The 15,020-nt window shown below is 37.8% G+C and overlaps 1 protein-coding gene across 2 annotated transcripts in view; it reads left to right on the top strand.

Annotated features, from left to right (window-relative positions):
• The first annotated feature begins 1,207 nt into the window (after positions 1-1,207).
• ACVR2A (activin A receptor type 2A) overlaps positions 1,208-15,020 on the top strand; it is an 82,650-nt gene continuing 68,837 nt past the window's right edge. Inside the window, exons 1-2 of one of the 2 annotated variants that reach the window (XM_019455490.2) lie at positions 1,208-1,312; positions 1,553-1,686. In XM_019455490.2, the coding sequence (XP_019311035.1) occupies positions 1,632-1,686 (55 nt within the window). In that variant the 5' untranslated portion in view covers positions 1,208-1,312; positions 1,553-1,631. Of the gene's footprint in view, positions 1,313-1,505; positions 1,687-15,020 lie in introns of those variants that run through there. The other variant, XM_019455499.2, reaches the window with a different exon arrangement.

The following is a 15,020-nucleotide window of genomic DNA, read 5'->3' as shown; positions in this document are numbered from 1 at the left end:
ACTTCAAGTATAGCAAATACTGTGAGTTCCTTGAGGTAGGGATCCTGTTTTTGCATTTAGGATCCATTCCGTGCCTCCAGCACAGCACCTTGTAAGCCATCAACTCGTATTAAGGGGTAAAAATAAGTCCTAAAAGAACTAAAATTTGAAAAAGTAAATACTTGTCTGACCATCAAACATGTCGATCGAAATCAGGTTTCCTCTTCGGCACGTAATAAGTATTTGCGAACCTATTACGTGGAGAAGAGTTCTCAACACAATGCTTTGTGTATAAAAGGGATGGTGGGAATGCACTCAAATTGCACACGGTGATAACTGCCATGGATATCCTGACCGGGTTGACAGCCCATCCTCCACGAGTTTTTCCCCTTCTTTTTTAGCCAAAAGACAAAACGCTTAAGCAGTAGCTACAGGGTTGGGACGCGGAGCTAAGACTGGGGGCACAGACACCAGCTCGCGCGCACTGAGCTCCGCTCGGACTGGCTCACCCCGGCTTCCCCCGCGCCTCCGTGCGGACGAGGCGTCCCCCCAGAGGAAAGACAGGGTGCCGCAGACGCCCGTCGGAGTCACTGGCCACCCGCCCTGCCTCAGGCTCCTGTTCCTCTTGGGCTCCCACTGATCTTGCGAATGTACGCTCCAAAGAGACCAGCGGGGTGCGCGAGTAGAAAACCAGGCGCTCCAGGTCCCCGATCGCATCCAGTCACCCACCCACTCGAGCCCCGCAGCCCAGCAGGCCCAGCAGGCCGGACGCCGAGGCCTCGCGGTAACGAGCCTCCATCCGCCCCGCCTCCTCGCCCTCCAGCCGGCCCCGCCCTCGCACTCACCCCTCCCCCGCTCCCGCCTCGCTTCCCCGACAATCTCCTCGCGCTCCCGGCCCGGCACGCGCGCTGCGCCCGGCCGCCGCTGCCGCCGCCGCCGTCGCCGCCGCCGCGGCGGAGCGTTTCTCCGCGGTGCCTGGCTTCCAGCTTCGGGCCGGAACCGGAAGTCTGGGGGGCGGGGCCGGCGGAGGCCAGGGGACCGAAAACGCGGCCGAGCCCGGAGCCCGGAGCCGGAGCCAGAGCCTGGACCAGAACTTGGCCGCCGCTTGCACCGCTGCCGCCGCCGCCGCCCGCTGCTCCTTCCCCGCGCCGCAGCTGCCTCGGCCGCCACGGCCGTGAGCTCGGCCGTCAGTGGTCCGCGGACTTTGGGTGTCCGGGTTGAAGGTCGGTCCGGACGTCGGACCCAGCTCGGTTCCCGGACTGTCCGGGCGGCAGCGGACGCCGCCGCCTCCTCGTCGCCTCAGCCTGGCGTTTTGTTCCGAGAGACCCAAGAGGCGAGCGGAGCTGACAGTGATTTTGACAGTGATTTAAACCCGCTTTTGTTGTTGTTGGCTTTTCGTTGTTTGGTTTTGTGTGTTGTGCGTGTGTGTGGCGGTTTTTCCCCCGTGGTGCATTTTTTTTTTTTTATTGTTGTGCTCTCTCTCTTTTTTTTTTTTTTTTTTCTTCTTAACCCCGTGAACGTTTTTTTGGTCGGGGCTTCCGAATATGTTTTATGACGGTTGATTTTACACCAGGAGGTTTGTCTCCGAGGAAGACCCAGGGAACTGGATATCTAGCGAGAACTTCCTACGGATTCCTCGGAGCCTCGGGAAAATGGGAGCTGCTGCAAAGTTGGCGTTTGCCGTCTTTCTTATCTCTTGTTCTTCAGGTAGGTGCATGGAGCCCGGCGCGGCGGGGCTGCTGCTGCCGCTGCCGCTGCCGCCGCTGCTGGCGGCCGCGGTTGTTGTTGGCCGAGGTTGTTGTTGGGTCGGCGAGCTCCAGTGGAGCCTGGGGAGGTTTTCCCCAACCCGGAGCTCCTCGGCTGCGACCCCCCAGGTCTGATTGTGATCTGGAAACCTCCGTGAATTTTTCTCGTCTAGAGTTAGGCTGGCGAACTGATAAGAGTGACTGCTCTGTTGTGGAAGTGAGAAAGTCATGGTTTGTGGCCATAACACTGGATGACAGCGCTGGTTGGGTTGCAGTTAAGCCACAGATACCACAAGTGACAATCTATGCAAAGGTTTGAGAACCGAAAGGCGTTTTCTGGAATGTCATTTACTGTGGCATTCTCCAAAATAAGGGTGTTTTATTTTAATTGTCTTTTAATTAGTGCTTCACCAGTGACTATCACGACAGAGATCAAGCCAGTTGTTACTTAATTTTGACCGTGAGAAACAATGCATCATATCAGCAATTTCATCTGGGTCTCCCTTTACGTTTTCTTCAACTTCACTGTCCAGCAGTGTTAAAAATAGTTGTAGTTGTTGTTGTTGGAGTATTAACAATAACCAAGTGCTGGAGAGGTATGCCTCTGTGTGTTGGTAATGTGCTGGCTTTCAACCACCATTTATGTGCTCTTTTCTGGCATAGATTTTGCTTACCTACGGAATACTTATTTTAAACGCGTTGTATTGAAGCATTGTTTTTGGTTTAGAGCAGCCATTTGAGATTGTTCATACTGTCAAATACACTATAATCATAAAATAGGTTTTGCCCAAGGTTGGAAGAATAATTTGGTCCTTTTATATTTGAAATTTTGATTTTGTGAGAACGTTCTATGCTTGCAACCAGTGGTTGGAAAACTATCTAGTCCTTTGTATTTGAAATTCTGTAAATGAATATATCATCTAGCTCAAAGGTGCAAATGTACACAACAGGAGAGTTTGTTTGATAGATGAAACAATTTTAAAGTCACAATGGATCTGTTTATCATAAAATTCAATATTCAGTTACTAGGTTGTGACAGAATTATAGGGGGGGGAAACGAATTGACAGGTTTCATGGCCATGTCTTTATCTCGTTTGCTACAGGGAAATTAGAGGGTGTTAGTCTTTTCTTTGTGTACCTCTGTGGTGTGTGTGTGTGTCCATCCTCCCAACCCTCCCCCCCGCCCTTTAATAGAATCTTTTGTAATGTATAGAATTTTGCTGAATGGTACATTTCCTTGTGGTTAATAAATGGATAAAGTCTAGTCTTATGTCTGTAGTGGTATTGATCAGTTCCGGGTGGGCTAAATGTGTTGTGAAATGGCGATCATTGCCAGAGATTAACCAAAGAATCATGTCTGTTTAAATGGAAGAAGGAACATGCTTAAGGCAGGCTGACAGTTCTTTTTGTGCACGGTTTGGGGAGGAAGATAAACAATGGTGTCTCTGAAATGAATGAATACCTTGATAACATTAAACCTTTTGCTTTTGTGACATGACTTAACTGTGTAGTTTTTATTTTTCCCGTAGTACTCTTTATCCTGTGTTCTGTATGTTCTGGTTGGTAAACTCCTCTTGTTCAAATCCCTTTCTCTGATCTCCTGCCCTTGAGGAGGAGGGGCATCATGGCCACTGACCAAGGAATTGTGGACATTATTCCCTCCCAAACCCACCTGAGTCACACTAATTGGTGAAGGAGGTTATTCTTGAGCAGTCTCAAGGTATTACTTCTGGAAAAGCACGCTGTCGCTACAGATCTTACAGCTTCCTCTGCTTGGTTTGGAAGTAAAAAGAATTGAGCATTAGTTTTTTTGTAGGATCGTTTTAACTGGGCCAAGAGGTTAATAACTAAAATTTTAAAATACAGTAATTTTGTTGCTCTAGAGCATATAGATATATATATATATATAGCACACAGAATTACATAAAATTGCTACTAAATATTGTTGCATAGTTTATTTTTCAAATAAAAATTCCTAGTTGAACTAAAATATAATTCTACTGAAGATCACTGAAATCATCTGAAAGACTTTAATCCATGTTTATGTATGAAGATTTTTAGTACTTAAAATATCTGATTTTTTTAAAAGGCTTTTGTTATGAATCAAATATACTCTAAAAAATTATTATGTTTCTTTTCCTAATTGATTTTTCTGTGTAATATGTAAATTTGGCATGCTGGAAGCATGAGGATGGCTATTTTTATGTGAATTAAAAAATTTTTCAAGTTGTCAGTTTTTAGTTTCTGGATTTTTTTTTTTTTTTAAGCAAATGAGAAATGGTGGTAAAGAGCTCTTGTATTTCAGGATTTTTGGATGGACGTTTATTGTTTTCTTTAGTATTTTGTGGACTTTGATTTTTCAGTTTCTATCCTGTGTTATATATACTGGAGACTGATTTTGCAGACTGATTTTGCATATTCTGCGTTCTTGTAGAATATGGCCAAATATGTAATTTCTTTCTGTAATTCCAGGGGAAACATTTTGGAGTTTTTCCTTCATCCTCAAATGCCTTCAGCTTCCTTTTGTATTTGAATTTTTTCATTCTCCTTATCTTTCCTCAGATTCTGTTTCAAAACACAGATCTATTTCTTAGATTTTTATTTGTATGTTTTTAAAGCATTGTGGTTAATTTGTATCTTTCTTCATAATTCCTTAAACTGTGAAGCTGAGTTTAATACTTGTTCTAGTACTTAGGTTTATCCTACCTAGAATGATGCAGCTATTGTGGCATTTGAATTGTACTGTATAAGTAGAGAATTTGTTTGGATTTCTGTGAGAGCTGAAGGAGTCTGGTCCATATATTCCATGAAATAAGAACTGGAAATAAAGTAATTATCTGCATTTCCTTCACTTCAGTTAGACAATACTGTGTGTGTGTGTGTGTGTGTGTGTGTGTGTGTGTGTGTGGCCCGTGTGTGTTTCTGTGAGTGAGTGTATGTGCAGTTGGAGGGAGAATTGGCAGTACAGTGAATCTTCTGGGACTCTTCTGAACTTTGGCTAACAAGTGATAGATATTAAATGCTTTGTTTTCTACAGGCAGAATCTCTTAAATCTAGTCTGTGATCAAATTCAAATATAATATATTGGAACATTAAGACCATAAGAGAAACAAAATAAACTCTCTCTCTCCTACTAATTCATTTTGAATTTTTTTCTAAGACAGTAGTTCTCAAGCTTGGGTGTCTTTTGCTCCTTGCCCCTGCACCTCTCCCCCCAGGGGGCCTTTGAAGACATTTTTCCTTGTCACAATTGTGGGGGAGGGTGTGCTACTAGCATCTAGTGGGTAAAGGGCAGGGATTCTGCTAATCATCTCATAATGAACAGGACAGCCTTCCGAAGTGAAGGGTTATCTGGCTCAAAATGTCAATAGTATTGACAATAAGAAGGCTTATTTTAAACTTTTCATTTTTGAAAGCATGGGTATATTAGTAAAAGGGCTTTGCTTTCCTCTCCCACGGTCAATCATCCAAATTTTACAAGTACATGTTATTGATCTCCAGGTGACCTTGTATTGAGAGCTTTCGTCTTTTATCTTTTAAAATTAGAATGATTATATTAGAGAAACAGACTATAGGTATGCACATTATTTCATCTTATTATACTTTAATGAAAATATTTTGTTGACTTACGAATAAACTCTCCAATCACTTTGCTATGATGGAGAGTCCATGAAGACTGTATATTCATGAATAGGATGAATGATTGGTCAAGGTATCAAGTTTAATTATATTTGCTTTTGATCCAGTAGTGTCTTTGCTGTAATAATCATCTTTAAGGATATTTCCTTTTATCCTTATTAAAATCAGTGTCTGGACTGTGTGGTGGCAACAGGATTATGTGTGAGAGAAAGAGATGAACATGGTGCCTGTAAGTTTTATATGGAAGAAATATGTTTACTGTTAAATGTCTGTGAAAGGTTTCAGAGTATAAATTCAGGGTTTTTTAAAAGGGTATTTCATCTTTTTTAGATAACTTTAAATTGAAGAAATATTTATTTATTTTTGAGAGAGAGAGAGCATGTGTTGTGTGTGTGTGTGTGTGTGTGTGTGTGTGTGCGTGCATGCGTGAGCAGGGGAAAGCAGAGAGAGAGGGAGAGAGAGAATTTTAAGCAGGCTCCACACTGTGTGTGGAGCCCAACGTGGACTCCATCTCATGACCCTAAGATCATGACCTGAGCTGAAATCAAGAGTCAGACGCTGGACTGAGCAACCCACGTGCCCCAATTTGAAGAAACTTTTAAAGTAGTTTCTTAATTACATAATTTTCTGAAGAACCATTGGCTGGGTTTTGGTTATCATTAGGCTCATGTAGGGTATACTAATTAATATTCTGTGCTCTATCACAGACCCTTGTCCTTTTTAAGGTTAAAATTTGACCATAATTAATAAGTGCTTACTTTGTTTTGAAATCTGGTTTTAAGGAAGTTAACCAGCCAGGTAAGGATTAAAGTGAAAAAGTTTAAGTAGCACTACACCAGTGAAAGGAAAAATTCTGAAATCTCTCCCACAACAAGTATGCAAATACGCCTTATACTATCTTTGTAACACTTCCCCATACATATATATCTCTGGTACTATTGACATTTTTACCTTTTGGGTTTACCAGACTCCTTGTTTCATGAGAAGTAAAGCATAACTAAACCAAATGAGATTTTAATAATCTCTAAATGTTCCTTTAGATTCTAAAACTATTTTGTTGCTTTTCTACTTTTGTAAGTAGTGTACTCTCATATCTCATCTTTGGTGTCTCAGAAATCTGTGATTTAAATTTGTCTTTTCATGCTCTTTTATGTTGCTACTTGTCAAAGTAAGGTTAGCAGTGTTTGATATTGGGGTCACTAGTACTCCTTCACTTTTTATTCCATATTCTGTAACTTATAATCTCTTCTGTTCCCTTTCCACTTTCTGCCTTCTTTGTTTACTCTCTTCCTGGCCCGCTCCCCACTGTTCCTTCTGTACTTCCCTAAACTATAGGCTGCTTGCTTGTGGAACCCACTTGTTGCTTAGCATCAGGGGTGGCTCAAGAGGGCACACCCATGGTTTAAATGAAAACAGGTTCAATTTAGGATGTTTGAGAATTAACCAGATAGTCTTTTCCACTGTTCTTTAAATTGTTGGTTTCTGGAATACTACACACACACACACACACACACACACACACACACACACACACTTGGGAGTAGTGTTACTCTCTTGGAATCAAATGACCTGAACTGTAGATTGCTCTTACACCCTTTTTAATATTCTGGTTTTCTTTAACTCTTTGTTTTTTTCAGAAAGTCTGTCTTTTGTTATTATTCATTCATCATCTCTGGTTAAGCCAAAATTTGACCAGACCAGAGAATATATTTATTGCTACAGCTGGAACCACATCAGACTTCCTCTGTGGTAGATTTAATTTTGTTAGGTTATGATAGTCATGTCTAGACAGAACATTGATTTCAAATTGACTATTGAACATGAAAGTTCCAGGAATAGTGTATAGGGGAAGGAGAAGGAGAAGTCAAGAGGTAAGAAAACTACTGTAGATAGCAATTGACTTTCCGTCATTCTCCAACTGGATTTCTGTTAGGCACTTGCATATACCCAAATGCATCTAGTAGTCACATTTAATAAAGGGATCTAAAGGAAATGTATTGTCTTTGAGGTTCGATTTTTAAAAACTGTTAAATGGTGGGCTTAAAGGAAAAAAATCGGAGGTTCTTATGGATACTGGACAAGAATGTGGTCGTGGCGTCAGTGGACTTTGGTTCTGGTGCCAGCACTGCCACTGTCCAGCTCATTCATCATTTCTCTTACCTGAATTATTGTTGCACTTTTCTAGTTAAGACTACCTAGGATCTTGTCACTACTTCCTCTTCCATTCCATCCACATGTGACTTCCAGATTGATCTCATTAAAAGATAAATCTAAATATGTCACTCCTACTTAAAATGTTTCACTGTGAGTCACCTTTAGCATGAAACCCAAAGTCTTGGAATGGCATGTACTTAGAATGGTGTTTTATCATTGGTTCCTGCATGTTTTCTCTAACATCTTAGTATATTGGTTGGCTAAGGGAGTTATATTTCCCTGGTTTACATCCTGGCTTCACAGTTTAACCTTGGGCAAATCACTTCACTTTTTGTGCTTCAGTTTGTCATCTACAAAATGGGTATATTAACAGTGCCTCCCTGAGAGAGTGGTTTGAAGATTAAATATCACATAAATACTAGGTATTCTGATGTGGCTCCTCCTTAGTGTGAGTCCTATATTCCGGCTGTACAAAGTTGGCTTGCAGTTTTTTGAATGTGTCCTCCTTTATTGTGTATCAGTATGGTACCTTTGTATATGTTGTTTCTTCGTCCTTTACCTGGCTAACTCCTAAATTTTTACGACTGAGAAATATCCCCTCTTTGGAAGCAGGTTTTTTTTTTGCCACCCAACCCAGATTGAGCTAGTTACTTTCTATTCTTCTAAATGATCTTGATTCCAGCAATTATTGCAAATGTTTATTTGCCTGTATACACTTTAGACTATGAGCTCTCCGAAGACCTCTTTATCTACAGACCCAGTCCTAGAATCTGGCACACATTAGGTGCTGAGCAAATGTTTAGTGAATGAATGAAGTGAAATTTTTTAATTTCTGGGCCTGAATTTTCTTTTATGTACTAAAGCAATAAACTTGGATTAATTATTCCTGAACTTTTTTTCTGTCTCTAAAAGCTTTATGATTCTATAATCCTAAGGTTAGAGTTTAATAGTGATATTTTATTAAGAAAAAATGATTTTGCTGGTTGTTGTTTTGCTGCTGTCCTTAAGTTCTCTTCATTTTTTTGAAATGCTGTGTTTCTGATCCTTAGACTAAATATTTTAATGTAATTGGAATTGCAGAGATATCGAAGGCATCTTAGAGAGAATCAAGTTCTGTGACTTTCAGCTTTTTTGACTATAACTCACAATAAGAAATGACACATTGCATCATGACTCAGTTCCCTTAAACATAAATATGTATATGTATTAGAAATATTTTTGTGAACTTGTACTATGTGTAAGACTTTTATTTATTTTTATATTCTATTTCACTATTTTTTTTGTTGTGATCCATTAATTAATTCAGTGATCAACTAATGGGTTCTAACCTCCTAAGAAATAGTGACCTACCTAGCTCAACAATTCCTTATTCTCTCCACCCAATATTCTGACTAGAGAAGGAAACTACAAAGTAAATATGTGCAGTGAAAAATATGGGAGCTGAAAAATGTGCTCATTATTTAATCTACAATAGAGAATGTGTACTTATGTACAGAATATAGGGAAAACTCTTCCTAAGGGAGAACATGGACCTGCTCTGTCTAAGCTGTTTTCTCTTCTGGATTCGCTGGATAAATTAAGCACACATAAAGGTGTTAAAACAAAATTAGATTGTAATTTTGAAGAGTTCAGATTCCCCCCCCCCCCCCCCCCCCCCCCAAGAAAGGCTTGCTGGAGGACATAGATAGATCCTAATAATAGGGAAAAAAAATAATCTTGGCAGGTAGTTGAGAGGGATGTTCATCTTAATATGAAGGAAAATGTACAAAATAGTATCATTAACACAGAGAACATTTGACAGTAAACCTGACCATGATGGAAGGCAAGTTGAAATGAAGGAATTTTGACTAACTCTAAGGAAGAGATTTATGAGATGAGAAAATGTTTATAATTGCTTGAAGAAGTAAAACAATCTTAGTCAAGGGAGTTCAATCAGATGAAAGGTAATTAAAACTAAGAGGGGATAGGAGTGGATGATACAGATCTTGAGGATGTTTCAAATATATAAAAATGTGGAATATAGAAGAGCAATTTGGTAGCACTACTAAATAAAATTGGTAAGGAAATAAACCAGGAGAAAATAGGGTGCATTTTCATAACTAAAGAGATTCTAAAGACAGATACGGATTTAGATTATAAGCACAAATGAAAATACAGACATAGATTTGGAATAATAAGAGTACATAGGAAACGTGAGTATGTGTGATATTCTTTTACAGGGGCAGAGACACTGTATGATGGAAAAGTCTTCATTGTATAGTTAAAGAATTCTAAGCACTCGTGGCTCAATATGTTGTTTGTATTTAAATAATGGTCAGATTACAGTAATTGCAATTATTGCTCATGCTGGCCATTCAGATTATATTCTTTGAAATCTTCGTGAGGCATTTTCCTCACAGTAGATCTTGGTTCTGTATAAGTAGATTTAGAAACTTTTCTGACTGACTTGATATTTGCTGTTCATGTCTGAATCCTAAACCTTTTCAATATCATTCTTTTGGACTAGATAAAAGCACTTTTTTCTTCAGTTAACTATTTTCTTAGTAGCTCTTGTTACATTGGGAATCATTTTATTCTCTAACTTGCTGAAGAAAAGTAAAGCAATAAGATAATTATTAGAAATTCCCATTAGGGAGTGGTTGCTTTTTAAAAGATTTGAAAAATGAACCATCTTTACATATTGTAATAAAAATAAGCCTATCTATATATAAAGCTTTGAGAAAGGAATTTTCCTACTTAAGATTTCGAACTTTATAATATATACTTTATAGAAATGAAACATTAGGAAATATCTGTGGGTCTTCACATCTTTATGACTATACATGATAAGTCAAGCTTGCTCCAAAGCATTATTTTAAGAAACCAGGGCAGGGCAAATTATGAGATCTTGGCAAGTTTCTAAACCTCTTAGATTAATTTTTTAAATTTGTAAACCACGATGTATTAAATGAAGTAACATGCCACATAACAGTAAATGGTTTATAGTAGATGTTACATACACATATTAGCTTCTAACCTGTGTTTAAGTCTTATTTTTAAGAATATAATCTGTAAAAACACTTAAAAATATAGATTCATTTCTTGGAATATGTTTTTTAATTTGCTGGTAAATTACTTATCAGTCAATATGAAATAATATTCTGACTAAATGATTCAGCCAAAGAAAATATCACTAAAGAGTGCCAAATAGGAGCCAGGAAATATCTAGAACATTCAGATAATTTTTTTTTTTTTTTTTTATGAAGAGTTCTTTAAGGTCTCCTTGTTCCAGCATGCATTAAAAGGAAACATTGGAGTACATTTTCATTTCTATTTATTGGAATTTAAAATATTTTTCTTAGTTTCACTTAAACCTTAAGTGTTTCAAAATTTTTCATGTAAAAGTAAAGTCTTGAAAGATTCTTAAGTCTCTTATAGGGTAACAGCTGCAAGCTTTGAAAACATAATCATTTAAGTTTTGAGATCAGTATTTTGAATGTGGTATAATATTTTGGACTAAAACTTAAGAGCCTCATTCAAATTCCTACTTTGCTACTTACTCTTCTTTTACCTTGGCAATCACTAAGATTTCATTTTACTCATCTCTAAATTGAAGAGGATGAAATAAGTATTCATTTATTAACAAATATTGAACTACATGCTAGACACCGCTAAGTGCTTGGGATGCAGCACTGAACAAGACAGATATGATTATGTGCTTATGGAGCTTATAGTCTTAAAGTAAGTAGCCAAATGAATAAAAATAATTACAAATCATCATATGAGTTCTGACAGAAACAAACAGGGCCCTGACAGGGTAACTCTTTATTCGCCTCACTTCACATACCACGAATCTCTAGTTACTTAGTTTATCTGCCTATTTACTATGTGCACTTTCCACTACTGGAGTGTACACTCTAAGAGGGGGGGTCTCACCTTTATTACAGTACCCTCAGGGGATGCACAGTTTCCAGAACAGAATAGAAAGAAGCTCAGTAAATGTTTGTCTATCTGCCTGAAGAAGTGAATGCAGGCTTGGGACTGGAGAGATAGCCTGGGACCAGATCATGCAGGGGCTTTGATATAATGTGGGAAAGAGTTAGAATAAAATCCAAAGGGCAGTGGGAAGCAGAGTTTTAAGGAGGAACTGGATCTGGGTTATGTGTTAAGATCACTTTGGCAGCTCTCTGGAAAATCTGTTGGAGATATGTAGAAGTGAAGAGGTGAGATTAGGAGGCTGTTACATCAACCTAAACTGGAGAGACTCTCCAAGACCCTTCTAGCTTTGAACATTCTCTGTATTCTAAAACTTGCCTACACTTAGCCAGTCTTCCTCTCAGATTTTCTTAGTCACCTCATATTTGCCCTGCTTATTCCTTAAAAAGAAGGGATAGGCTTATTGTGCACCTGAGGACTTTGAATACAACATCTAAAAAAAAAAAAAAAAAGAAAACTCTTAAAAAAGAGATAATAAAACACAGACCAGAGTTTATTGAATTTTTGTGGCTAGTGCCTACATTTAGATTTTGTACATCTGCTAATTCATATTCTTATTTACTAACCATTTCTAGTTCTCTGAAATTTTGACTTTACTCCTTTTCATATGCCTATATTTTCACAAGATCACCTCTTTATTGTTTTAAACATGTAACATAGTTACTGTTGGTATGGTTGAAGATTCAGAGGTAGAAACAGCATACTTTGTATCTTAATTCTCAGGAGTTTGATATCTTTACAGGTTATCGAGGTCTTACAATAAAGGCTGAAAGGATAGTTAATACTGTGGGTCCTTATTTTTATTCAGGGCTGTGGCCTCTAAGTAGTTAGCTTGAATATTTTTATCTGTGAAAGATTTCAAACCTCTACTGTTGGTAGGAGGGGGAGGTAGTGCTTGGCACAGGGAAATCAACTCTATATTGGCAGAAGTTCAGCAGCAGCATCTCTGACTAGGAAAAACTGTATTATTACACAGAGATAAAACCAGAAGAAACATTAAACTTTACTGAATTTAAAAGTATAATGGTGGCTGCCTCTTTTCATTTGGTTTCTTTCATTATGGAAGCAGGTAAAGCTGTCTTTGGTAAGCCACCTTCTATAAAGAAGTGTAGTTTTACCCTGTAAATATTATAAATAGGTCATTTTATTTATTATTACCTTAAAGTAGTTCTTGAAAAATAACTGGTTTGGTAGGTTTTGTGTTACTTGGTAGTGGAATTTCATAGTGTATTATTTGTGAATAGAAATTGCTAAGTGTTTTTATTTAAGCTAAGACCTGAAACTGCTTGTGTAAGTATACTTTAAAATGGTATGGGGAGAAGTGAAAAGTCAAAGTTAAAAGAGAATGGTAAATAGTGAGCAAAGGCAGTTGTGAGATAACTAACTTATACAAGATAGGCATGATAATAGTAAAGCAATTTGATCAGTAGACATTCAGAAGTAGAGTAAAATGTCTTTCTATGTGATGGGGAAAATGATTAAATAGCTCCTGATCATCCTTTCATTTTACATAAATATTACATAACAAATCTTACCAGCTGACGTTTTTTAATTCTCTTCTTTATTTCTTTAGAGATACATACATCTGGTTTGGGTGTTGAATTAGGAAATTAATTGCTAATTGTTTGTTAAAATGTAAATAGAAACTGCCTGTTTGCTGAGAGGGCTAGAAATAATAGAAACAATTAAATTAGGAGGCTTTAACTGCTGAGAGGGCCTAACAGACAGTCAGGTACTATTTTTTCTAGTAACTGCCTCTATCAGAATGATTTTTTGAGGAATAAGCTATTCAAGCTCATGCTCACTTCTGAAGGATGGAGTAAAATTAAAAGATTAGGGTCAGAGAAGAGAGTGTTGGTTATACTTTTAACGTTTTGAATCAGTGAAGGGTGGTTTTGATCTTTTGTCCACAGATCTTATCTTTCACTACTACAGCCTTAGAATAACCTCACACCAAGAATTGTAATTCCTAGTTAGCAACATACATTTAGCAGCTTGATTAAACAATATTTTAAAATTAATATCTGGTCTTGTTTTCATTATAGGTAAAGATATCAGCTCACTAAGCCAGAGAGCAGAAGAAATCAGAAGAGCCCAGTCTGTTACAGATTATAGAATTTTCTACCATTGAAACCTGTTGGCCAGTAAGGGTTAGTTAATAGAAATAAAAGCTAATCTTGTTGGTACAAATATAGCTGTTGGTTAAAACAGAATGATTTTCTCAAAAACAAATAGTAGTAAGAACGTTCTTTATCTTAAATTCAGTGAAAGTAATTAATTATGCACTTCTTGGACTGATATAGTAGAAAGAGCAGGCATTCTTAGGGAGAAAATTGGGTGTTGGGCCTTTTTTTTTTTAAATCATGGTGTGATATACTGTGTGGATTTGGGAAAATTCCGTAATCTTCATCTGTAAAATGGAGTTTATTACACCCCTACCTTACAGGAGTACAGTGAGGATTAAAGGCTATATACACAAATGCAAGCACACTCACATAATACACTTGAAACTTTTTAAACTTTGAAATATTATTCCAGATATTTGTAATCAATGCAATGACTTTTTTAAGGAAAGCAGTAGAATGCTAGGTTCAAGTGAACTGTAACAGTTTTAAATCAGACTTTGTGATTCTTCATCAGTAGACATTATTTATCTTTACACTGTGAATAAAGAGATTAATTCTACAAAAAACTGAATACACAATAAAATATTAGAGGAATGTATAATCCTTACAGTGACCTTAAAGTCATTGCTTGATATGGCCCTTCTCCAACTTCATCTTTTGCCACCTTATTTGTTCCCACAACAAACCAAGTGCTTTTTATTCCCCCTAGCTTTTGTTTTCACTTGCCTTCCATGAATACTTATGAGGGGGGAACCATCTCTGACTTATTCACTCTAGTTTTCCCAGTGTCTGACACATAAAGAGTGTTTAAACGATATTTGTGAATGAATGTTGAATCCTTTCAAATACCAAGGAGTTCACAAACTTTTTAGTAAAGTGACAGATAGTAAATATTTTGGGCAGTCTCTTTTGCAACTATTTGCTACTAATTTTAACACAAAAACATTTATAGGCAATACATAAATGAATGAATGTGACTGTGTTCTCAAACCCACAAACCTGAGATCAAGAGTCACATGCTCCTCTGACTGAGCTGGCTAGGCACTCTCCAGGTGACTGTTCTAATAAAACTTTATTTATAAATACTGGAATTTGAATTTTATGTAATGTTCCTGTGCCATAAAATATTCTTTTGTTTTTTTTTCACCCATTTAAAAATGTAAAAACCATTGTTTAGGGGCTATAGTAAAATAGGCTGCAGGCTAGATTTGACCCCACAGGCAGTAGTTTACCAGCCTCTGACATAGGACATTGTATAAATAGCACCCCTTTCCCAATTTAGAAATGCTTTATGTTTTAAAAACTTTGGAACCTAGGAAGAATTTTCTTATAGGATCATTGTCATATATGTTGGTTAAGTTCCCAGACTAATATCTGAGCCTTTTTTTACCTCTAGTGTTCT

This window comes from Panthera pardus, unplaced genomic scaffold, assembly GCF_024362965.1.
Source record: "Panthera pardus isolate Hobbes unplaced genomic scaffold, ASM2436296v1 HiC_scaffold_10, whole genome shotgun sequence".
NCBI lineage: Eukaryota > Metazoa > Chordata > Mammalia > Carnivora > Felidae > Panthera > Panthera pardus.
The sequence above is the reverse complement of the archived record's forward strand: the minus strand, read 5'-3'. Positions and strand labels throughout refer to the sequence as shown.